Raw genomic sequence first — 26,711 nt, 5'->3', positions numbered from 1 at the left:
TTGATTGGAAATTTAGTTTTTTAATGACAGACTAAAGCTAATACAGGTCTTGCTTTTAGCAAAATTTAACTTCATCAGCTCATAAACTGAGCGCATGGCTCAAGCTCTTGCTGTCACATATTTAAGGATTTTTCCTTTCAGTCTTGTAAATATATTTCCTCCTTTTCTGATTGTTTTTTCAAATATCTTGTATAGAAACATTAATAAAAAGACAGAGAGAATGAATAAAAATAAATATATTTGACTGGTTTTGGTACTATAGACTAGAGATTTTTATTACAATACAAATGTTAACCTGCTCTACTTGTACTTCTATTTCTTAACCATTTATTTGGCAATACCTAGTAAATTGAGAAAGAAACACAGGCTTTCAAAAAAGACTAGGCAAGTTATTCATGTCCAACATGTGGTGGTGGTCAATTCTGCTGTACAGTTGCAGAAGATGCCTATTAAAGCTATTAATGGTTGCAAATGTAAATTTCTTCAGTCATCAGAAGTACATTTTTGAATATTCCTCAAATTACTGGCGGTTTTAAACTCTGGTTAGTACCTTTAGTAGACTTTTAACCTCTTTGGGCTGGAAATTAAGCATGTGGCTGCTGTCTTTCTGAGACAGGCCCCTGGGGAGGGCCACTCTGTGTCCTAACTCAGGTACCTCTCCTTCAGTGCACAGATTTTGGCTGGCACTTGCAACACACAAGGCATGAGGGGAAGTCATGCAAGATGGGCTTTGAGTTTGTACCAGCAGTCAGTCCGCAGAGTTAGTAGGAGAAGTATCTATTATCAATCTGTATTGATAAGAGATATTGATTGAGAAAGCTGTTTTAAATATCCACTGTGTATAGTTTAATCACAAGTGGTACTGGGCTAAATTGTTGGTTGGGAAACAAAACAAAATACCAAAAAGAGTAGCTTCTAGTAGCGCATCTCTTGCCATCTTGTCTGGTTTATTATGGTGAGATGGAAGGAGTAGTATTTTCTCAAGAGATGCTTTCACATCTATAGGAGATGTCAATAACAAAGGAGAAATACCACATAGTAAACCTAAGAGATTTTTCTCAAATGCTTCAATTTCTCTTTCCGTTTACTAATCTTTACTTCTATTCTGAGATAATTGTCTCTAAATAATAACATGTATTTGTATATTAGGAATATATGAGTGAGCTTCATGCAGACAAACTACGAGTTTTTAGATGTAGGGGGGTTTTTTGTGCTTCCTATATAGCTAATGCTAAAAGGGAGTGGCTGAACCACCTTTTTCCTCTGTGACTTGTTTACATATCTTTTGTATATGTGTATATCTTTATGTCATGTATCTTCCATTGGTAGTTATCTAATTATCTTGTAAATATCACCTCCAGTCATCTCGTTGAACTTCTCAGATTTTCAAAGTGCACCACAGGAAGACTCAAGCTAAATAGTGAATTTGTAGCCACCTTAATTTATATATATATTGAATTTCTAGCTACTTAGCCTTGTTCCATCTGCTTATGCTAGAATTTTTTGCTCTTTCCTGTTAGATTGTGGGGAAGAAACCCCTTGCTTTTTCTGGTGCTAAACCTAATCTGAGTTGAATCAATCATAAGTAAAAAAAAATTGTCAGTTGTCCTCATTTAAAATGAGCAAAAGCCCCAGTATGCTGGCTGGTTTTGTTTAGGTTAGGCTTGGTGACTTTAAAAATGTTGTAGTAGTGACATAGTAGTTCATCACATGGTTTTCCTTATGCTTTCCTTGACTACCTTTTGAATATTTGTGTGAGAAGTAAATTAATATTTTTATCTAATAATATATTGTTTATTTGTATAACATAATATTCTGTAGATAGAAATCCAAATTCATACATTTATTGGCTTTAAATTTTTTGAGCAGTTTTTCTAACTTAGCACATACTCAGAAGTAATTCTACTGGGAATTACTACAAGGATTCAGTAATCCCCAGCTGAGTTCTTTATATTTATTCTGTTATGAATATTCAGATTAGGCAGTGAATAAATAGTGAGACAAAGTGGAAATTTGTTAACATTAAATAGCTTATAAATATACAATTGTGAGTTTAAGACCTCTAGCATGTTTTTTTCTCTAGCTCAGAAAGATAAGAAAGCATTGGTAATTCTTACTATAAATTTTTAGTATGTAGAAGAATAATGAAGACAGATGCTTTATTATCATATACCTTTTGTAATTCAGTACCTTGCAACAATTCTTACTTGTTGTGGTCTTCTTTTGATATCTCTGCTGATGAGACTTGTGGCAAGAATTTGAATACAGTTATGTTACAGGTAATTGAACACTCAGTATTAAATGTATTAAGTTGCATTTGTTTTTATTAACAGTTGGAGCTGAAAATGGACAAGAAGCGATTGAAAGTGGAGCTGTTTTTCTTTTTAAAACATTTCATGGGAAAGAATGTGTTGGCCATGATGAGACAAAGGTGATCAAGCAGATGTTTGGGCCATTTCCATCATCATCTGCTACTGCAGCTTGTAGTGCCACGTCTCGGATTGCTTCTCACTTTACTGAAGAACAGCTTACAGCCCTCATACAGTTGGCTGAAGAGCAAAATGGTGATAACAGAGTGCTGTTTGGTAAAAATATAGTGTTTTCATTTGACATGCATGATTTGGATCACTCTGAAGAGCTGCCTGTGAATGGTGAGACTGATGTGCAGAAAAGTATAAGCTTAGACTATAACAAGTTTTTGAATAACCAGCTGAATCACTTACAGAACTATTGTGATGGGAAACCTAATATCAAATCTTTGGAAAAAATAGATGATTCTTTTTTGTGGTGTGAAGTTGGAAAGTACCTGAAGGAGTCTCAAGGAGGTAACCCTGGAGGGCCAACAACAGAAGACCTCTGCTGCACTTTGTATGAGATCCTTGCTTCTACCAAAAGTGCCGATGAACTTCAAAATGAGGTACGCTAGCACATTAACTGTACTGCATATATTTAAATGCCACAGAAATATACAATAATTTCATATTAGTTTATGCCAATATATTTTTTCCAACTGTTGTCCATGCTTTTTTAAAAAAATCTGTCTTGAGAAAAATCTCATGGCAGTGTCATCATTTACCAGGGAGAAGGATCCAGCATCAATTTTATATGAGTAATCTCCCCCACAAAGGACAGGATATTTTTTTTTGTGGCTATTTGCTCAGAGTCTCCATTCGTTCTTTTTAAGCAGAACCCAGTTTAAGCTGCCTATAAAAGTGTGAGGAAATTGCAAAGACAAGCTGAACTTTCTTGAACAGGTTTCATCTCCGGTTTCAGAGCCTCCCTGTTGCTGGAAGGTTGAGCAGGTGGTGCTGCTTTAAAATTTTGTCATATCACGTCTGTTCCTTTTCATGAGGAAAGGGGGTGGCTGGATTTGTTACAAGAAGGGCAGAGAAAATGTGAAGGAGAGGGAAAAGTTGCTGGAGTTGAAAGATAAGCATAGCAATAGAAAGGGGGAAAAGCATGATTACAGCCTGGAGAAGATGTTTTCCAGGTGTGTGCGCAAGAGATGATTGGATTAATCTAGGGAAGAATTCCTGCAATTTGGTAATTTTTTTTTCCTCTCTGCACTTTTCTGTTATGTTTATTTTCCCTAACTTGCCTTGCTTTCCTTCCCTGAAAACATTCAGTACTTAAATTCTCAAACTGAATTTTCAGAAAGACTCTGAATTTGCTGCCAAAATGCAACTGATAGTAGGAATAGACAATCCCATGAAAGACAAGGTAGGGAAAGTTTTCAGGAATTTTGCCATTGCAGTTTCAGATTTTATTCTTCTTAATTAAAACAGTAGGAATTAGATAAGAGAACCTGTGTACTTCATTTTGGGTTTAGATAACTATGTTTGGATATCTAATGTGTAATGGTATAGTTGCTGAAGCGATAGTAGTGTTTTGTTTGGTAATCAGTGGATCACATTTTGGCTGTCCTTTGAGCTTTCTGGACATGTATGTTTTCTTACAGATCCTAAATATAAATGGAAGTTGATCTAATTTCTTCTGCATTGAAATATATTTGAAAAATAGTACCTTAATACATGTCTGCAAACAGTTTCATACTTTGGGTGGTAATATTGAGCGAAGACGTGAAAATGGAAGACTGAACAGGTCTTGGATAAGAAGATTGGATAAAAAACTTGCATGTCAAATGAAACACGAAAAAATATCTTTGTCCAAGGGACCTTTAGTTTATTAATTGTACAGTGATAAAGATTTCAATTTTTTTTTTCTAGATCAGTGACTGAAGACATTTCCAATATCATTATTGGGTATGCAGAAATAATTCCATACTTCTGCATAATGCCTACTTAATGCCTAAGTTTAATTTGTAAAATGTTAAAGGAAAAGCTCTAAACCTTCGGCTTGAAGCAAGAAGAAATAACTTTTTTTTGCAAATTTATGATCATAATGGATTGCTAAACCATTTGGCAGAAAGTTCAAGCTATCAGTTTTTATGTAGGTCACCAATAAAGACTTCCGTTCCATTAGTTCCTGGAACAAAGAATTCTTGGCAAAATATCTGATTTGATGGCTTTACAGAAGTTTTAATTTGATAATATGAAAAAATTGTTTGCCAGTGAACTGAAAACTAACTTAGCAAGAATAGTTTCTTCAGTTTGCATCACTAGAGAGGAAAGGAATTTCTTCTCTGAAGTGTCTGAAAACTGCATTTTATTTTGGATTTTTAAAAACTCCAAGTAATAAAAGAAAGATCTCCACATTCTCATTATTTTGGCCCCTTTGTTGCCTTTCCTTGGTATTTTATTGTTCATTGCACAATGTGGGGGTCAAGGAGGGAGCACAACAAACTTGAACCTGATCACCTTTTGTTAAAAGCTAGCTGGCATTTCAATTGTGCTCTCTGTAGGCATAGTCATGACTTGAAAATGTCTTCTGGGCTTTGGATTTTACTATCACTTAGGGATATTTTTTTTTCTCATTACAGTAATTTTCTTGGTGCCATCATTAAGAGCAGATGGTGCTTTTAGACCTGAAGATAACCCATTTCTAGAACTATGTCTAGAACTATAGAGATGGCATAACAAGTTGATTGATCATGAATTCTGAACATCTTACATTTCTTGGTGGAATGAATACAGGCTAAACTGTCTGTGAGCTACAAAATATATTTTTCCTTAATAAACAAAAAAAACCTAAAACCAAAACCAAAGCAAACCAAAAAACCACCCAAAGCAACAACAACAACAACAACAACAACAACAACAAAACCACAAAAAAAAACAACAAAAAACCCCCCAAACAAAAAATGAACCTATTGATATGAAAGGATAAGTCTTCATAAATAAAAAATCCACATCTATAAGCCACATTTTTATGTTTTAAAACAGGAAGATACCACTGTCTGTTTGTTATTAAACAAGAAAAGAACATGATTGTGGTGATGATATTGACAAGTGGACTTCTGTAAGACAATTTCATTTGATCCTTAAGCAAATTTTATTGAGGTGCCAGATCACATTAAGAATATCAGCAGTTTAGATAATTTATGAGGTGGCATTCTGTTTTGTGGGGTTTTTTGTAATGTATGTGTAGGCACACATATACACTAGTTAGGTTTTTATCTACTTAATGAGCTCTAGAAGGAACCGAAATTAGTTGCTTTCTCCAGCAGTGTATAGTTTATGTTTAAAATGGTTGGTGAGGTAGAAGAAATACTTTGGTTTTTGTTTTCACTATTTGAGAACATTCCACTCTTCCTTTGGGACATTTTGTTTATCTGGCATATCGCTGGTGATTCTTAATTAGAGGAAAATTGATTCTTATAATTGGAGTGATATGGGAGTTATAACTTATTTTCTAAGTGTTTGGGACATGTGCTTTTCATTGGGGACATAAAGTCTAAGGAAGCTAAATGACAGCTACACACTTTTCACAGTATGTCAGGTTTTGTTGATGAGCATATGTATTTTGTTGATGGTAATGATGCGGTAACAACATTGTTATTTAAAAAGAAGAAAAAGCCAATAATCAGCTACAGAGTTTGGCCAATAACTGTTGTGGGTTTTTATTTTTATATTTGATTAAAACTTAGTATTCAGTGCATTCCTGAATTTCTGAGAGCCCTCAGTTCCCAGTATATGATGAATGAAGACTGGAGCCATCTGAAAACATTTTAGTAGCTTTGCCACCTAGTACCTCTCAGAGTAACTAGAAAAAAGTTGGGAGAGTTTAGTCCCTCTGATTAGACCATGCTGTTCTTAGAGGACATTGTCTTTCTTTTGTGAACTCTTGTCTAGTTTATCTGCAAAATTTTTCAGAATTTTGTTTTGGAAATAATTGTCTCTATTTTTACAGTATTTCCTGTAAAGATAAAATATTTCCTGTAAAGATAAAATAACTAAGGGAAAAAAGGAGATGTAATCAGAATTCTGTTAAGATCTTTTTAATACAGCATCTATTATGAAAAACTGTGCATTTTATTTTTCTTGGGACAAGGCAAGAACTTTGCCCAAATAAAATTAAGTATATTAATGTCATTTAGCAAATTAGATTAAATGGTGTTTCCCAGACAAAATCATTTTAAATGCTGTATAAATCACCAGAAGAACACTAGGCTAAGATATGAAACATCAGAACTGTTTCAAGAAAACTACTTTGTAAGCAGTAGTTTGAGTATTATGTAATAGTAGTTATATTTACTTATCTCTATTTATGATGTACTTAATTGCCCACTTAAAAGCCCAGGCACAAAGCTTCCTTCACCTGCTTTATGGTTGTGGCTGTTTCCAGCTCTTTGCATTAAAAGGTTAGCATGTTCACATACTATGGCATCCAGGGCTTCTATCAGTAAATACAATCCAGCTGCACTGCAAACTGTCCTGGTGTGAAGCAAACACTATTTTTTTGTTTCATTCCTAAAAATAATTCAGTATTCATCACTCCTACCAAAAATGTGAGATAAGTTTTCTTCCATGTTGTCATAAGCACCCACCTGCGAATAGTCAGGTAGTAAAAACTACAGTAAGAGGCCAGAAGGTTATAATGTGGAGCTTGAAGGTTCTCAATCCTTCCTTCAAGGCTGAAAAACATTAATTTCAAATCAAAATAGAGCTGAAATCGGAAAAGTATGAGTAGTGTAATATAGGTTTTATATGATGAATAAAAAGAGGTCATGATTTGGGCAGCACATCTTCCTGTAAGTATTCCTTAGTAGTTCAGTCCAGTAATATGCTCTTCCTTGGAGCTAAAAGGTTATTGCTTTATTACTGGAATTGAGTTTTTCCCATATTTATTTCAGAATGGAAGTTAATAGATCATTTTTGTTTCATTAAGAAGGATTTTTTTTCAGTGTGGTGTTTGTGTGCCTCTGAATGCCTAATGTAGCAACAGACTTTTTGGCAGTTTTCTCCATTCTCTTCTAAGTGGACCCCTGTTGTCTCTCAGGCTTCTGCATGTAAGTTTTCTTTAGCTGCCTTTGTCACTGGTAGCAAGATAATGATTTTTTTTCTCCACATGAGTTCATCTACATTGCTTCTGTTGCCTCACCTTAATCCCACCACAGATGTCTGCCAACATGCTTTGTTGGTTGAACCTGTAGATGCTCATGGGATCAAGAACAAGGGGAGCTTAACTAATTTGTCAATTCAGTGAACTGACAGGAAGCTCCTCTGAGTCCGCCACCAGCCTTTTTGCAAAAGTACAGGAGAGTAAAGGAAAGCAAAATCTGTTTAAACTTTCACAGAATCTAGCAGGCATCTTTTCTCTCACTGATACAGTATCTTAATCTGAGGAAGACTCATTGACAAAAGAATGTGGGAAAATTCATCCCAACTTTTCCCCTGAAGACTGCTCCAGAGTCTTGTTGCCTGGATGTTTAAAAAGAACCCTTGTTTATTGCTTTTTGACTTTATTCAGGGATGGTTTTATGATCACTTTTCCTGTGCTGTTATACAATTGTCCCTTTTTTTTTAAAGCAGTTTTAAAAATGAGCACCAAAAAACTGTGCTTATAACTTCCTTTCCAGGTGTTACTGTGCCCTTTAAACACTTCCTTTCCTTTCATGTAGCCTTCAGGCAGTTTCTTGCCAACTTTTAATTCTTCTATTAACACTCATCTTCACAAGTTTAACAAGTCCTCATGTGGAAAATTGCAATGTTTTAAATGAAGTCAAGATATGAGACAACTTCTATTTATTCATTTTCTATAATTCATTTCTATAATTCATCATTCTATTCATGATGTATCATGAGTATGCCCATGCTATTTATGCCATTTGCCAGTTACCTGAATGTCTTTTTGATTCTTTCCCAAATATGTTCCTTTAATTTATCTCCAATCATACCTATATTTTCTTACGCAGTGTGTTACTGCCCTTGTAGATGTGTGATCCCTGGCCTACAATTTCATGTCAGTTTCTGAAGATTTATGAAAGATTACATTGCACTCAAGTTGTTTTAACAGTGAAGTCTGAGTTTCGTTCCTAGCTTTGCTGCAATCATTTTTATATACACATTCTTATCTTTGACCACTTTATCCTTATATCTAAAATAATATTTTAACTGTAGAAAAAAAATTGAATTTTAATTTTAAAATTGAACAGAATTAAAGTATTGCTAGTAACTTTGAAGAGTCAAAATTTTCCTTTCAAAAGGGAAATTTCTACTCTATTAAGGGACCTAGACAGTCAGCTGGTCCATGGAACTCAAAATGGAAAACATGCCTGGACACCTGCAAAGGAAAATACACTAAAATTATTTACTGATGTGTGGACATGAGCCAATAAATAGAATCACAGAACACTGCTTTGGAAGGGACCTCAAGGATCATTTGGTCCAACCATTCATGGCAAAGGTGTGGTCGAGACAAGATGGCTCGGCAGCTTGCCCACCTAAATCTTAAAAGTGCCCAATGCTGGGGAATCCACCACATCTCCAATGACTGATTTTTCTTATGGTGAAAAGTCTGCCTCTTGTGTCCAATAAAAATCTTTCCATCATTAACTTGTACCTATTGCCCTGTCCTTTCCAGGGGATCCTTCTAAATAGGATTCTTGCATCTTCTGTGCAAGGCACTCTTTAAGTGCTGGAACACAGTGATGAGGTCTCACCTCAGCTCTCATTGCTCAAGGCTGTACAAACCAGTTCGCCCAGCCTTTCCTCACATGGCAGGCTTCCCAGTCCTTGGATCTTATTTGTGGCTTTTCTCCTGACTGTCTCTAGCCTGCCCACATCTTTTTAATATAGAAGGGACCAAATCTGAGCCCTGTATTGGTGTGGCCTGGCAAGTCCCAAGTGGAGTGGGAAATTGACTTCATTTTCTGTGCTGGTAAGGCCCTGGTGATGCCACCCATCATCCTGTTGGCTTCTTTGCCACAGCAGCAATGTTCACTCATTGAGCTTGTTGTTCACCAGGATCCTCAGCTCCACTTGTACAGGTCTGCTCCCCAGATGGATTGACCCCAGCCTGTGCTACACTCCTGGACTATACTTATCCTTGTTGATCCTAATAAGATTCGTGGATTTCAATGTGTTTTCTTGATACTTGAAAGCTAAGTTGCATTTCTTAAACTGTGTATCCTTCAGCCTGCAGCAATGATGCTTTGTTTTTAAAAATTCTTCCTGTCTAAACCTAAAAGTAATGGACAGATTTGGCTATAGGAGTAGCAGCCTTCCACTGCAGCTTGCAAGTCATAGGGCACATCAGTCACAGTAAACTGGCACTGGTCTGTGTTGTTAGTTCTGATCAGAATGGCACCTAAAGAGCTTGACAATGGATAATATTTTTATGGCCCTTCAGGCACAGGTGGCCTTTTTTTTTCCAGAAAGCTTTTTATCTTTTTAACATTGAGTATGGTACTGTAGAAACTGATGAGTTGTTAAAGGTGGTAAGAGCCCTTAAATTTTCCTGCATAATGTTCACTGTTACATTTGCTGGATGTTTTGCAGGGAAAACTACTTGGTGTTTCACAGTGCTTGCAAGGAAAATTGTATGTGGTAAAGCTGGGTAAATAGCACCTTCCCCTAATATGATTGTCTTTTAAAAAGCCCCATAGTTCTTAGATTACCATTACTTACTTTATCTGATGCTGTCCCCTCTTATTTGAACAATACACATACACACCCTGAATCTGAAAAGGTTTTAATTAAAAAAAATGTTGACATTTCATTTCACATGGCAGTCTGATCATGACAAAATGTGTGTCTAGGCTGACTTTGATCAGTACTTGCCTCTTATCCTGGAGGATATGTGGATTCCCATATCTTTTCACTTTATTATTTATAGTGTTTTATTCAGAAGTATACTTGGTTTGGTTTGGTTTGCTTATAAAATGGAGAACAAACACAAAGCAAAAGCTATGAAAACTTCTGCAACAAAAACTGTCTGTAGTTAATACTTAAATATTAGACTTTGTTAATTAACATTACACTCTATGCATTTTATTGGCTTGGCTTTGAGTAGTAGGATGAACAAATAAAATCTGAAAGGTGTAGAGTGGTGTCCAGTGTGGGCATACTGGACCGAGGCCAGCAAAGGGCTACTGGGATGATGAAGGGACTGGAGCATCTGGCATATAAGCAGAGACTGAGGATGCTGGGGTTGCTCAGCTTAGAGAATGGAAGTCTTGAGATTCTGATCAGTGAAGGTGTGGTGAAAATGGAGCCAGACTTCTCTTGGTGATGCCCCATGGCAGAACAACTAGAGACAGTGGACATGAATTGTATTACAGGATATTCCACGTAGACATAACCTTTTTGTCACTGTGAGGATGGTCAGACACAGGAGCAGTTTGTTGAAGAGATTGTGGAATCTCCGGCCCAAGAGACATTTCCAGAGGTTTCTTCTAACCTCAGCCATTCTGTGATTCTGTCATTTCAAATGATAAAATAGAGGTAATTGGAGAAAATGTGTGTTATATTTATACCTAATTCCATATTAATTTAAATCTTCACTTTCCCTGATGAATTTCTTACCAAAATGTCAATCCCTTACCCTGATATGTTTGGGTGTGTTTAAATTAAAATCTTGTTGTTTTGTAACAAGTTTGTTGCAAGTAGAATCTCATAATAAGCAAATGGAGTGTGCCTCTTTAAGTACTTATATTTTAACCTTATGTGTAACTTAATTAATGAATTATGGTATACAGGAAATAAATAGTCCTTGTGTTGCAAGTAATCTCAGTTAGGTTTTAAAGTGACCTCAATTTCAGATGTGTTAATTTGGTCTCTGAAATTAAGTATCTATCTAAATAACAGACATCTGTTGTCCAGAAAAATCATTCATTTAGTTTGTTGCATTAAACAGGGATCTGTAATGATCGTTATTCTTGTAAGAGAATATTACATAAAGTCTTAATTCACATGACTAAATTTCTAATACCCTTTAAAAGCCTGACATTATTTATGTGAACATTTAAATTTTTTTTCTATATGTAAGCTAAGACAGATGAAAGACTCTGAGATGACACTGAAATACAGTTCAATAAGAAAGGTGTATTTTACAACTCATAATGCAAACCAGCTGCAAAATAATTTTTTAGTTCCTACACACTTATTCATTCCTTCAGGTAAATGAATGGAAGAGCTTATATACAACATTGCACAACATCACAAGCATTTTGTTTTAGAATAAAACTTGAAAAGTGTGTGTAGATTTTGTCTTGTGCTAATGAAATCTACTGACTTAGGGGGCTTGTCAGTAGCAAACACTGCTGACACTGTTCTCTCTTTATATCTTGCTTATTGCTTTCCAGTGTAACTTTTGCACATAAAAACTGTATGTTCTAACTGTAAGTATCCAAAAATCTGTTGACCTGAGAAATACTTAGCTTACATTTCTAAACCTGAATTCAGTTTTATAATTCTCAAGTCTGTATTGAGAGGGATTCCCTGAGCAGTCTGAATATGTAATTTATGTTAAGAGCTCTGAACTCTTCACAGTTCACCTTATAGCATAGACTGTGAAAAGTACTTCAACATTTCATTTTTTTGCAGACAAGGTTTTTCTTCAGGTGCTAGTTTTGAGATCATTCATCTGACATGCTGTGCAGACCCGAGCAAAAGTGCTTTCAAGAAACAGGCTTCACTGTCTGTGCACAATACAATTGGCTCTGACTCAATATTTGCCTAATACTATTGCTTGGCTCAGAGGGCAAGTGGAGCTTGTTTGCATGTTCAGTGCAGCCAGTTCCCTAGCTACAAGCTAACCTTCACCATCGGAACAGTGCAGTGTGCAGGTGTGAAAGTGGATGTTTACTTTGCTTTTCTTAAGCAAAATAGGACCTGAAGTGTCAGTTTCTTGCTGCTTAATAGAATGCCCAGTTTTGGATTTTGCAAAGGCTTGGATCCTCCAAATGCTCTGATATCAGAAACTCAGTTTTACCTGTCACTAGCTCAGCACATCAGTGTAATTGTGTATGCTTCATTGCTCCCAGAGGGTCATCTGTTCCCTGTCAAAGCCAGAGCTTGGCTTTTCTGCTGCTCTTCTCTTCTGGCATATGGCTCCAGCCACAGCTACTCTAACTCATCTGAAGCAGAACCAAAGGTGCTCTGAGACCCCAGCACAAGGCTGCTATTTTCCCTGCACAGTTTTCATTAAGCCACTATTAGGGGAAGAAGGTTAACTTTGATGTAAAAATGCAATTTGAAAGAACTTGAGGAAAATATAAGTAGAGTTAATACACAGTTTTTAGAAAATTTAGTGGGATGCACTGTCTGAAATATAATAAATAGTATTATGTACTGAAGCATAAATAAACAGTACAGTTTGTTAGGGAATGAGAAATTTAAATTGGCCAGAAACTGAAGTCAGTGGTGAAATGGCTGATGTGATTGTCTGAAGTGTAAGAAATAGGAAAATTTAACCAGTTTTAAAATAATAATTTGCATTTAAGTGCAAAGGCAAAACCTCTGGGATAAAATATGAGCATCATTAAAATCAGTTGGAGATTTTTTTTCCTTGATTTCAGAAGGGGTTTTTTTTTTCACTACTTGTACTAGTCTGTGCTTATGTTTTAACTTATTTCACAGAGATGATTTCTGAACCTAGCTGGTATTATACACCCACAGCCAACAAAATAGCAGTGTTACAAAATAGGATTGCACTAACATGTGTTTCTGCATTACTTGGGAAAATTTTGCCACTTAGAAGATGTTATGGTGCTGTGGCATTTTTATGAGACTTTCCCACAGAGGAACTGGGTATCTGGTTAAACTGGTTAAACAGTAGTTAATCTGCTGAATTTTACACTGTTAACAAAATAGTCTTGAAAAACTGATGTAAGCAGGTGTAGTAATAATGACATGAGCCATTTAACAAACACTGAATACTCGTGTGAACAGAGAATAGTCATACAGCAAGTTTTGTTCAAAAAGCAAAATAGGTTTGGGGGGTTTGTAAAAAAAGTTTGCCTTTGGTTTGGAGCATAAACCAATTTTTTTAAATGAGCTATTGAATTTATTATGGAAATATAAAAAGCATTGTGAAACAGCTTTCCAATATTCATTAATACAGGGAAAATACCTGATGTTAAAACTGAGTGTCTCACGTGTGTATTTCTGTCATGTTGCAGAAGTGCTGTAGGCCTCTGAGCTTAGCATGTTAATGCTGTGCTGGAGCTAGGCATGAGCTCTGCAGAAATGCAACAAATGCAATCATTCCATGCTTCAGAATCTTATATTACTTGTTCTATTAGTTCTATTAAATACAGTATGAATGCTGCACTTTGTATAGGTAGGTATATATTACTATCTTGTATTAGTCATCAGTGTTTATTGAAGACCTCACCTTGTGAAGATTAGATTTGTGGACACTTTCTGTAAGAATGGCAAAAAATTGTGGTACTTGATTTTGTCATGTAGAAGTAACAATGAAACCTTTCTGTACTCATGTTAAGTTCATTAGAGGACAAAATAAAACTGTGGAGATGAGCTGAGTGGAATTTGCAAGCGGAATTCTAGAATGAGTCTACTGACTCTCCTTGTTCTAAGTAATCAAATTAAATGTTAAATATCTTGACATGCTACTTAAATTGTCATTCTTTAAAAAAATGCAGATGCTGAAAACATAAAAATATTCATCCAGCTATGTAGATACTTACATTAAAAGCCCCCCAAAATGAGAAACACAGTTCTCTTGTGACAGAACATATTTTAAAGACATCAACATTTGTATGTTTATATGGCATTGTAAAGACTTTAAAGGTCTTCATTGTAAGCACTGCCAGATACTTTCAGTATTACAACTACATTTTTAGTTGATTTTAAGTGGAGAATGTGCTAATATAGACAGCTTGTTGGTAGAGAAAGCAGTTTCAGGAGATGACTTCATCATTGCTGTATATAGAAGGTGCTGAAATAATTGGAAAAGGGTTCACAGGAGGTCCATCATGTGTGAAATAAAGCATGGAAAACTGAGGAAATGTGAAATAAAGCATGGAAATAAAGCATGTGAAATAAAGCATGGAAACTGACGAAATGAAATATGAAAAAAATAATTTCCAGTCTGGTTTGATGTGAAGAAGTAGCAGTAATACAAACATATTTAGTGTGGGAGGAGTGCATCAGTGGACTGTGGTTTGCAGGAAAAGGCACTCAGAAGGAGGGAGGGAGAAAGCAATAGACTGGCAGCATAAAACAAACGTTTCATGAATATTGTCTGTTCATCTTAGCAAGGAACAATCTCGCCAAATTTCAGTTAACTTTCAGATTCCAGGGCAGTTGGTTTCCAGTTCTGTCACAACTTTTGCAGTAGCCAAAAAAATGCACATGAGAATCATCTCTCAGAACTCTTAAACACAGAGCAATTGTCTACTCCTTGTGAGATGTCCTTCAGGATGCTTTAAGATACCTAATTTCTCCCTTTGGACCTGGCTGTTCAGTTTTCTGTAAGGGCCTTAAGCTGCCACTGAGAATCAGAAGTTGATTAGTATTTTTTCAATAAATATTCAATTGCCAATTTTATGTAGGCCATGGCTAAGACTACTAGCCCTCCTTAGTAATGGAAATTTTCACAGGTTGTATTGGTATCTGTTACATACTTTCTGCTGCTGATACTCTTTTTTCGTTATTATTGAACCACTGTTCAATGGGTAACTTTTTGCAGTATTGAAGGAAGCCTGAAGTGATAGTTAAAATGTTATCTGAAAATCATATAAGGCACTTCAAAGGTTATAAATGGCTTATTTTTGGAAAGAAGTGGAAGTACTTATCTGATTTCAGAAATGTTCATAATTTCCTCCTGGAGAAGAACTCTTCAGCTAGCCCTAGATTGTGGTTGTTACTAATCTACCCACGACCTTAAAGTTAGCTATAAGTTTAGGAAACTTATCTAGAATCCTTGTCTGAATGTTTACAAGTGATTGTGAATCTCTAGCTTAGGTATCAGAGATAAGAGGCTTATGAGAAAACAATGAAGAGCAATATGTAGTAGGTTTTTTAAGTATCTGAAACATAATGAAGAAGAGGAAGTGCTCATAGACATGGCAATTTTTTTTAATAGTAATTTTTAACACTTTCTATTCTGTCATTATTTGTCTATGTTCTTCCTGAACTCCTCTAGAATTTCATCTTCAAACCTCTTTGAAAGCAATGTGGCTTCTCTTTTGTCTTAGGACAATCTAGGTTTTTGCCAAGGAACAATCCTGAGGTCAGACTAAATTTCTGTTGCAATTGTATTCCTTTCATATAACTGTTTACTAATTTGTGAGGTTTATCTCTTAATAACTCTTCACACACAAGTTTACTATAGAAATTGATACACAATAGAAAAGTCAAGCTGTTCTTGTAATTATTTCTTAATTAAAATCAATAAGGAAGTGGAAAATCTCTTGTTGTGAGTCTCCTTTGAGAGAACATTTCCAAAAGCTACAGTTTAACATTCATTTTGACTTAAAACCAGCTAATTTAATTGTTCATTGCTATGTGTATGCAGCACCACATGAAAACTTCGCATATGATAATATATTGATTTACCTTAATCTTCATTTTTCTTAATGTACCATGAAATTATGACATTAGCTTTTAGTTTTGTGTGTGTGTACCCTCGCATGACATATGATATTTTGATGTCAAAGCAACTTGTCTCATAAAACATGTTTGGTTTTAAGTGTCAAAGTGGCACTTCCTTTTGTTCAGTATAATGACTTTCTAGCCCTAACAAATTAACATATCACAAAGCTTATTCCCCATTGCCTCGTTCATAAAAGAGTATCCATTTAGGGAAAGTACAGGCATATGTGGATCACCCCTGTGGTGTTTTATCTTTATCTTATCATCAAAGCTTTCAACTTGGCATGAGAGTGGCTTTTCAAGCTCATAGTTTCTTTGTAATTTTATTAAAATTACCAAGAGTTTTATATTCAGACAATAGAAAGCTTGTGTCTCATTATTCTTTACCATAGAGCTTATCTGCTCCCCTTTCATGTAGAGAAAATAATCCTTATTTTGGATACATTTTCCCCTTTTTCAGTTTGGACTTCTTTTTTTTAAATGTAGAAGTATACAGCTTTGTTGTTGTCCAAGGACTGTTGAAACCCCACAGACGATAGGAAACTTTTTCTTTTTATGAAAACAGAACCATGCTGTCTCCCTTCATAAAAAACCCAATAGAATGGCATTTGAGTGCTGTTTTTTAGGGATGGGACTTAAGAAAAGATGAAAGAGCCACAGAGAGGGACAAGAACTGTTAGGCTTAATCCTGGTGCTGAGAGCTGTTCACTGTCCTTCCTCTCAATAACTTTTCCTCTTTCCTGTCAACTCTTGACTTCAGTTTTGTACTGAGAGAAAGTTTGTTGTATCTCTGAGCCAGTATGAGGCTTGATCTATTAATGATACCTTTTGAATCACTTTCAATATATTATTAAACTTAATGAGATCTTTTTTTAGAGAAAGCCAGTCTGTAGCGGATGGAACTTTTCCCTTTTGATTTTTTTTTGGTGCTGAGTTCTTCTCACATCCACACGAAGACATAAGGAAATACGAATTCTGTAAGAAACGCAGTCAGATGGCACCTGAAACATTAGGGCTCTCTAATTAACTAGGCACAAAATCGCTTTCCTCCAAATCATTTTAGGGAAGGTGGGGAGGGGAAAATCCCCCACAGAAACCCCTAACCCACAGCTGCTTGATCTGTGGAAGTGGCAGGGCCAGGTTTGCTGCAGGGCTGGTTTCTGTTACCGCGCCTGCCGCAGTGCGAGCGCAGCAGCTCTGCTGGCTGAGCAGAGTTTGTGCTGTGCTGGTGCTGGGCTGGTGCTCACTGGTGCGTGCCAGTGCCGCCCTGCTCCCGCTGCAGCCTCCCAGGGAACAAGGGCAGGAGGCACAAAGAGCAGTCATTCAGATCTGTCTCCACTGCTGGCCATGAACTCTTCTGTCTCTCTGTCAAAACTGGAAATTACTGAGGAGGCTTAACACTTGTTGGTTCACACACTACTAAATGCACAGTGATGTGGTAGCCCTGGTTTCCTTGGAAAGCTAGGCTTTAAAATCTTCCACTTTCTGAAATAAATTTTCAGGCCAAAGCTTGCCTTGTTTTCTTCTCACCCACTCCTGTGTATGTCTACCCAGGGTGCTGGAGTTCACAGCCCAGGGTTGGTGGTCATAGTCCATTTGCCTGGGTAACCGTGCTGGGTCCAGCAGAGAATATTAAAATGCTGGCTTGACTATCCTAATTGGGATAAAACTAGCTCCAGTATCAGGATCCTGTGCTACTCTTCATCATTCACCTCTGTTAAGCAACATAAACCAACTCCTTGACTTACTGGTATTTTGCTTTACTCTGTCAGTACGCATTGGGGTAGCTGATCCACCCTCAGCCAAGTCCTCCTTCTGAAATGGGCAGGTTTGGGAATTGCTGTCCTTTGAGATAACCTGCAGGTTTTTGCCTTTTGCAGAATAGAATTCTGTGCTAACCACTGCCATTTTAGAAGTTTCTTAAACCCTCTTCCCTAAAAAAAAAAAAAAAATTAAATTGGTTCTGATACAGAAATCACTTCCATAAATGTATGTTTTCTGCTGGGTACTGTCAGAATTCCTTGCCCTAGTATCTAAAAGTAAGAAAAGTTGCAAGTGCAGTGGTTATCTAGTTTCAGGACTTCTTTTAATGTCAAAAATCATTTAGAGCTTATCCCAGAATACTTCTGAAGATAAACACTAGTTTAAGGAATCATGTAACAGTGAGGTTTTCTACATTTCAATTTGTCTTCAGGGTTTTCTTTTCCTAAGGCAAGTCAGTACTCTGCTGTTTGTAGCTGCTGTTTGACACTATTTCTAATTGCCAAAGTCTTCAGGCTGAACAAGCTTGTGGAAGTTGCCTTGTAGCTATGTATTTGAAATTTTCAAAATAAGTGTATCTGTCTAAGTTTCTAATTAGTCTCTGTTAAAATATTGATGATAGTGACAATGATCTCTCCAGTCCACTTATTTTCATGTAAAAATATTGAGAAAATTTGCTATGATTTGTGATTTTGTGCTTGTCTGTTTTTCAGATATAGTAGGTGGTTTTAGGATTTGCACAAGGAGCTGGTGGAAGATTTTCATCAAATTCAAATTATGCTGTGACAGATTGTGCTATTTTTTTATTATAAGACAAATAGTAAAGAATTATATGCAATCAAAACTGATAGTGAAATAAATAGGTTTAGGCCTATTGAGCAATATTTACATACACTTTCAATCTGATAGTCTGGTTTTTAAGTCTTGTTATAAGAAAAACATTTTTTTCCCTTTAACTGATCAATTTCAGTGTTTTAACTATAGATTTCAATTTGATTTAAAAGAAGCCTTGAACCTGTAGGCTTAGTCTTCTAAGACATTTGTTTTGATGTTTTAATACTATTTTTGAAGTTTTCCTTGCTGTTATTCTTATCTTTTACTAGTGTAAATACTAGTTAGAGTAAAATTGTATAGTCATCTGTGGATACAGAAATGCATAAAAATAGAGCATAATCCCAATATGCTGAGGAGAGATGGTATTTAAAAGAGTAATCGGCCATGTCTTTGTTGTACCTGTACTTCTGGACTAAAAATGTGTCCCATACTGAAGACCAGATTTCCATCAGTTTTAGTTGGACTGTAATGGGGAAAGTAAACAAAAGTTGAATGTTGAGTAAGAATTTGTTACAACTTCATTATCTTTGTGCAATGTCTTTCCCAATGAAAACTTTTCCATCAGCTTCCTTACTCAGCCTTCTTCTATCGTATAAGTAAAATTCTAAGTGTGTTGGGGGAATTCCTGCAACTTTGCTGCTTTTTTTAATCTGGCTATTTCTAAATTTAATTAATTATTTTCTTCTAATTGCCAACTGGTAGTAAAATCTAAAACTTTAAAGCTAACTAACAGATGTTCAAGACCTCTCTGATACGAAGGAGTACTTCATTCATCCTCTTGGAGCTGGTGTTTGATCCCACTGGAAGCTGCCTGAGAGCCAGGAGCTCCTGGTTCCTTAGAATATTTGATTGTTCTGCCTTATCTGATTCCTGTGCTCAGTGAGATTGCCATGTGAGAGTCCTCCAGCCTCCAGGAATAGCCATCAGAAAAGCATTGTCCATACATGTAGGTTGTCAACAGCTTGTCTCAAGAGAACTTGAAGTGTCTGGTTACTGTTCTGTTTGTTGTGAGACCACTGCAGTTAAGCTGAGCTTGCTTTGACTCTGTCAAGTCTCCTAGGTGGTTTGTAGGGTTGGAAGATTATTTCTGTATAGATGGACTGTATGTAATAGGTGTTTTATTCAAAAAAGCCAGGCTTTAAAAAAAAGAAAAGCAGATCTGTTAGCTGAATTCCTTTCTTACACACTTAATACCTGTTATTAACAAGAATGGTAAGAAATGCTGTATCTGGCTTGTCTCCTTTTAATCAACCTGTAAGAAACACGAGAAGACAAAACATCTGAGACTTGGTTTTAAACCAAGTGTTCTTCTATAGTCTGTAGTGGTTAGAGGGGATGATAGTCTCTTCAGCACAGCAGTAATTAGCAATCAGTGTATATATGATATCCATAAAGTTTGTGTTGATTTTTTTATGTTTAAAAAACCATCTATCTTCAATGTCCTTGTTTTTGTTACTGAATCTTTTTAAACAATATACAAGGTACTATATCCAGGAAGCTTTTCCAATAAGCCCAAGAAAAATGTTCTATTTACCCTATAATTTTTTTTAATGAAGCAATCATTTCAGTTGCTTCAGAGCTGCTAGGACAGAAGAAACTTGAGATCTTGCTGTGGTGATTATTTTTCCACAGCTGTTTGAAAACTGTGCTTTGTAAAGCAATATCATCTGCCAAAAAGCCACAAAATGCAGGGGTAGCAGTTAATTGTGTAGGTTGGACTCTGTAACCAAAACCTGCTGTTGGGCTATAAAAGTACAGAGGACAACCACTGGTTGGCTGAATTTGGGTTTCTATTTCATTTATTGCTGTAGAACAGTACTAAGACTCAAGTGAGGTACAAGGACTGTTCGTAGTCTATTTTTGTGTGCACTTGTAAAACAAAACATTTTCTGAGATTTATAGGGCTCTTTCCCACCTCAGGGAAGGTGTAGAAGTCAAGAAAATGCCCTTGTGATGGCAGATAGTTTATGATGTCAAAGTATTACTCACAGTTCCGTGCCTCATATTTGAGGACCTCCAAAGCTCCTTGTAAATTATACTTTATAGAATTGAAAAGAGAATAGTACCTATTTAACATTCAGAGTAAAATCTTGTTCTGGTCTTGAACATAAAGATGTACTTTTTTATGTCTGAGCCTTACTTGAAAAAAATTGCTATGTCATGTGCCTCATTGGGGTTCAACTTCTTTCTGGTAACTCTAGCAGATAGACTGCTGTCTATATGTAAGACTCTTGTCTGCCTCCTTGCCTTTTCCATAAAGCTAGGATATATTCAGGAGAAATCATTTGCATGGGGACCTTGCCTCACCTTTCTAATGCAATATGACACATCTTGTCCTTTTGTTCCTACATTGGTTACTCAATATGCTTTCCTCCAGATATTAAGCACATAAAATGAAATGTAACAATCACTCAAAAAATATCAGTGACATATATCTCACTCATCTATGTTTTCATGGTTACAGAGCAGTAGCTGAAGTCATGTGGGACCTTTGTTAGTGAAGGCATTCAGGGTTGCCTTTTGGGCATAATCTATTACTGACTTCAAGGAGTGTAATAATTTGGCTGGGAATCAAGAAACTGCTGATTGACACACAGCCTCTCCATCTGTTGGCCACTGTCTAGTTTATCTCATTATAACTTAATAGAAAGTCAACTATGAATATTTACCAGATTCCTTTGCCTTCTCTCAGGGTCTTTGGTGTTGATTATTCAGGCCAGAATATATATAAACATATCAAATCTGAAGTGTTAGTGCCTACCCTGGTGGTTTGGGTTTACATGGCCAAGCCTTGCTAGTGGAAGCTGCTTCAAGGGTGGCTTCAGTGAGAAGATGCTAGAAGCTTCTCCCATGTCTGGCAGAGCCAAAGATGGATGTGCTGTGGATCGAGGCTGGGCCAGATAGAAATGGTGGTTATGTCTCTGTCATAACATATCTAAGAAGATGAAAATTTATCATGCAGTTGACTCCTGGCAGGGACCTGCAGACCCATGGAGAGAGAAGCCCATGCTGGAGCAGGTTTCCTGGTAGGACTTGTGACCCCATGGGGAACCATGCTGGAGCATCCTGTCCTTGAAAGACTGCACATGGCAGCAGTTTGAGGGGATCTGTTGCCTGTGGGATGAACTCACCGACTCTTGGAGAGCTGTCTCCCTTTGCAGGGACCCCACAGTGCAGCAGGAAAAGGACTTCTCTCCCTGAGCAGTGGGAGAAACTGCCAGTGATGAACTGACCATAACCCCCATTCCTTGTCTCCCTACACCACTGGGAGAGGAAGTAGAGCTGGGAAGGGGAGAGGGGTGGAGAGAAGGTATTTTTATGGGCTTATTTTACTTCTCATTATCCTGCACTGATTTTGATAGTAATAAGCTTCCTGCATGGACGTGTTTTCATAAGCATCAAAAAACAATAAGGTAAAGAATTGTACTTTAAAACAGCAGCATTCTGTGATAGTTATTAATACCTTAATTAGAAAGCAATGGATTACTCCTACAGTATGAACAAATATGAATATTAATAATATTTTGGTCTTGCAAGTTCTCAAGTTTAGTTATTTCTGGTCTTTGCAAACTTTTTCTAGCATTGTCAGTATTGCTACCATCAGTGGTAGATGGTGAGAGAGCTTGCTGTGTAGCTTTGTCTCACAGTACTTCTGCTTGGTTTAGCTCTCAATCATTATTTTCCACCCATGAGCTCTGGCAGGCTTCTGGTGAGCGTGGGAGACATCTTGTCAATAAGAACGGGTCATTGCTTCTGATCTTCTATATTCTTTTGCTTTTCCCCTCATTCTTGAGCAATGAGCTTACTCTGTCTTAGCTGTTTAAAATGTCCTGAAAGCCTCCTTTATATTCAGGAACATCAAGGTTAATTAGGTGACCAAGCCAGCTCTCAAACTGCTGGTAGCAAATGAATATCTGTCCACCCATCAAGATGGCAAAATGGAGTGACTTTCACCACACAGGTGTTGCAGAGTCTGGCATGTAGTATTGTATGGGTTTTGCTCTCTCTGACTGGTAGGTTGGCTGGAAAGGGGGATGTCCAATTTCACCTTGGTGCTCTTCCATTGAGCCCCTGTCTCACGGGGGCTGGAGTTTTTGTTTCATGATGTCTGACCATGAAGCAGAATGTATTGTGTAACATTGCTGCTTCTTTTTGAGGTTCTGCTGTTCTTACTGGGTGAAGAGTATGATATGGATGGTTTTTGTTTCAGAATAGATTGGGAAACCAGGAGGGGGAAAACATTGTCCGTTCAAAAAAGAAGGATGTTATCTTTCCCCAGCAAATACCATCTTTTGTGACTGATGCTTTTCTAGATTGTTCTTAACAACTTCAAGTGAGAGAGATGTTTTGGAGTCCTCTGCAGAGATAGAGATCTACATTGGATGTTTTAGAGCTAGTGTGTTATTTGTCTTCTAATGGTGATGGTGGTGGTGTGAGTTTGAGTTTGGGCATTTTGGGGGAGTAACATGCTAAGTCAGAATGTGTTTACATTGTGTCTGCTGCCTTGATGAGAAATTAGTGTTTGAGCCCAGATCTGGTTGCATTGAAAGATTTAATTTCCCTGTGTTGCTGGTATTTCACATTCAAGAAATCATTAGCTAAGTCAAGACAAGTTTGTGTTCAGTTCTTTATACAATTAAGCTATTTCAAATACATTTGTTTTTTTGCTGCTTCAGTGATTATTTTTCTCTCCCTCTCTTAATACCTCCTCAAATTTACCAGTGCTAAATTGCCGCTTTCTTTTGAAATGTAAAAACAAGGTCATCTTATAGCTTCAGATAATATTAATTAAAATGGGTCTGTAACGTGACAGTAAAGAGCTATGCAAAATAGAAGAATTAATGATCAGTGCTAGTGAAGGCTGGATAAAGGGAAATCCATCATAGCTTGAGATCCCTGACAGCAGAATTGATGTTTGACCAGCAGTTCCCTGTTCTATATTTTTGTAGTATGTTAATTTTGAAAATCTTCTATTTGTCCACATTTATTGAATTCTTTTATTTTCTGGAGACTGCTTCTCCAGCTTGCCATCACTGGTTAGTCTAATGAAAGAAATACAAGCCTTTATACCATTCAGCTGTTAGTTCATGGTCTCTGCAAACTGCACCATCACTGTACTGATTTGCAGAAACCTTATGTTTTCCTAGAAACTCCTGAGGGGCTGGAGTAACACGTTTTCCTTTTTACCCCTTCCTTATTTTTAAATGACAGCTTGTATTATGAAGTACAGATTGACCTGAAAAAAAGGGATCATTGATTTGATGCCTTTGGCACTGTTCAGAATTTTGCAAATATGTGAAGAGGTAACATAAAGTTTTCTCAAGGTGTTCCCCAAGGACAGTAGTCATAGAGAGCCACAGAAAAATTCTTTGTTAAGGAGTTGGCAAATTAAATACAGGACAGTAAGAGACCTCTCTCTCCTTTTTATAGTTAGAACAGAAATGCTTGAATCCTACTGTGCCAAAGTCTTACTCTTTCTTAGAACATCACATCAAAGTACATTATACATTTTATTCTTACCAGATTCCTGAAGTTATATGGATAATATTAGCGGCAAATTCAAAAAGCACTAAGGAGAAGCTGCTCTGTATTCCTTTTTGGAAATAGAAAAATATGGAGAAAAAATTGTTTTGAGCAGTATTAAAAATCAAAAATGCGTTTTGAGTAACTTACTGCTTACTGTAATGCTTTGATTTTTGACAAAATAATTACAGATTAGATAGAGATGAAAGTACTTTTAATGTTTTGGGGTTTTTTTCCATTAAAACACAGTATTATGTGGAAAATGGAACTTTAAATAGGGAACTGTGTTTGTCTAACCTGCTACAAGAGAATCAATTGAATAAGAGTATCATTGGGCCAAAATACCACTTACTGGTACAGAATTCTCTTCTGGTGTACATCACTTACCTTATGTGTTCAAATTACACACAGGATTATATGTACAGGTACTGAAGTCAGTAGTAGTGTCATCTTAAGTGTTTCTTCATATTCCTGCTGTACTCCACATCTATGATATTTTCTTTTGGCTGGACAAGCCTGTGAAAATATAGTAGGCTACACCTCCTGTTGACTATAAAGGGAATAACTTCCTACATACCTGACTTTCATGCAAAAGCATTGGTTCTCTTGATTCATCTGCATAGATTATGGAGAAGTAAATTTACAGCATATGTAAATAACCATTAAGACAGATAAAGTTTAGTCTTGAGAAGAGTTAAATTTTATATCAGAATCCCCAAGAGAAAGTGAGTTTTTCTTAATAGACAAAATTCACAGATTTTTAAATATTTCCAACTGAAAACTTTCTGTAATTCTCTCTTTTTGTAATAGAGAAGCTGGTATTAGAAATTATACCCTTTGGATTAAATTATTGGGAAGTGAAATTCATTAATTTGTTAGATATTGTCAACAGATATGATGTTGCCAAGGATAGAAATATTGCAGTCCTATTTAAAAATTTATGTACATTAGGATATGACTTATGGCTTTATTTTCTTTGTAGTTATTTGAGCTGCTGGGCCCTGAAGGTTTTGAACTCATAGAGAAACTCCTACAGAACAGATCTCTGATTCTGGAAAGATCTTTGACTTGTCCAAATGATAACAGGTTCCAGGCTCTCCAAGGTAAGTGACTACAAAATTTTTGTTCCAAATCAGATAAAAAGTAGATTTCTAACTGTTCTGTTTTATTTTCAACAGTAGTACTGTCCATGTGTAATTTAAAAACAAACAAAAAAATCCCAGGAGACAATGGAGGAATGTATTTCTGGGCTTAAGCAAAGAAAGTCTGATTATACAGAAGAAACAAATATAGATTGCATATAGATTGCATATAGATTTATTTAGTTTTCAACTGCCTGTGGGCATGTGCAAATATTGAATGTATTAACAGTTGCACTTTTCCTGTTTTAATGGATTACTCTGGAAATAATCTGATCTTCTATTATTCCTCATTTGCTTTCCTGCTTCCTCTCTACTTTGTACTATCATCTAATGTAGGCCTTGGGGAAGAAAAGCACAGTTACAACTACTTCTGAAAATAATAGAGTCAAACTTAAGCATGAATAAGTGAGAGGGTGAAAAAAAGGAATTCAGGTTTTGTACTGTCATTTTTGCTTTTATAAGTTAATATATCTGCACCAAGTAATTATTTTAAAACAAGTTTTACAGATTGTTGGTTTAAAACAAGTCTTACAAGTTTCTTCTCTGACAAAAATAAATCTGATAGCATATGGGTTGTGACTTGGGCTAAATCTTACATGGACATAGCACTATGCAGCCCACTGCGTGTTCGCAGTGTATGGAGTTGGAAAAATGTGAATTGAGCCAGTAATGGTGGACTTATGTATCTCCCTCCACAATAATTTGAAAATGCAACTGACCCCTTTTTAATGTTTGTCTTTAATGAAACATTACATAAGCAAGTGTACAGAAGTTCATCTCTTGCTGTGCTAATTGTTAGTCTAAACTCATCAGAACAACTGTTAGTTTTACCTTTCATGATTTCAAAGATGAATGTCTTCTGTATGACAAGGCTTTCTAACCTGATAGCTTTCCTTTCCTAGGTCATCAAATAAACAATTAAAATACATTCAGTATAAATTGAATTAATACATTTTTCTCCTGTGTACAGAGTTTAGTTACAGGAGTATTTTCTTCTCACTTAGCAGAATTAGTATTTTGGAAGCTTTTATGAAATTACTCCTCATTATGCCATCAGGAAAATCTATCACAGTAATTTCTGCTAGAATGTGGAGGAAGAATATTTTCAATGTTATGTTTTTCAGACAATAGAAAAGCATTAACTGATTTAATGCTTTTTTTCACTGATGAGAGAATCCTTTCTTTAACTGTGGTAAAAAAGTCAGTGATATTAAGGGTATTTTCTCTGAGACTGAAGATGCTCTTGGCGCTGAGTTTAGTATTTTAATTTTAATAAGGTTTTATTCTTTTTAAGTTGATCAAAATGGTATTTCTAATGGGGAACTCTTATCTTTCCAAAATTTCACTTGGGGAAGGGACTAATTTCTGTCTGCAGAAATTTAATCAATTTTGAGCCACTTGTGCTTTTAAAAAATTAGCACTAGTCAAGAAACTGTACATGTACTGCTTTTTTGTATCATGCTGTGTTATTTGACTATTTCTTATGTAATTT

The 26,711-nt window shown here is 36.2% G+C and overlaps 1 protein-coding gene across 5 annotated transcripts in view; it reads left to right on the top strand.

Moving 5' to 3' along the window:
• ASCC3 (activating signal cointegrator 1 complex subunit 3) overlaps positions 1-26,711 on the top strand; it is a 253,479-nt gene that overhangs the window by 16,259 nt on the left and 210,509 nt on the right. For all 5 annotated transcript variants that reach the window (XM_030946651.1, XM_030946649.1, XM_030946650.1 and 2 more), the window contains 2 exons: positions 2,334-2,917; positions 25,060-25,180. In XM_030946651.1, coding sequence (XP_030802511.1) covers positions 2,334-2,917; positions 25,060-25,180 — 705 coding nt within the window. The remainder of the gene's footprint in view (positions 1-2,333; positions 2,918-25,059; positions 25,181-26,711) is intronic.

Source organism: Camarhynchus parvulus, chromosome 3, assembly GCF_901933205.1.
Source record: "Camarhynchus parvulus chromosome 3, STF_HiC, whole genome shotgun sequence".
Classification (NCBI taxonomy): Eukaryota; Metazoa; Chordata; class Aves; order Passeriformes; family Thraupidae; genus Camarhynchus; species Camarhynchus parvulus.
This window is presented reverse-complemented; position numbering and strand designations above follow the sequence as displayed.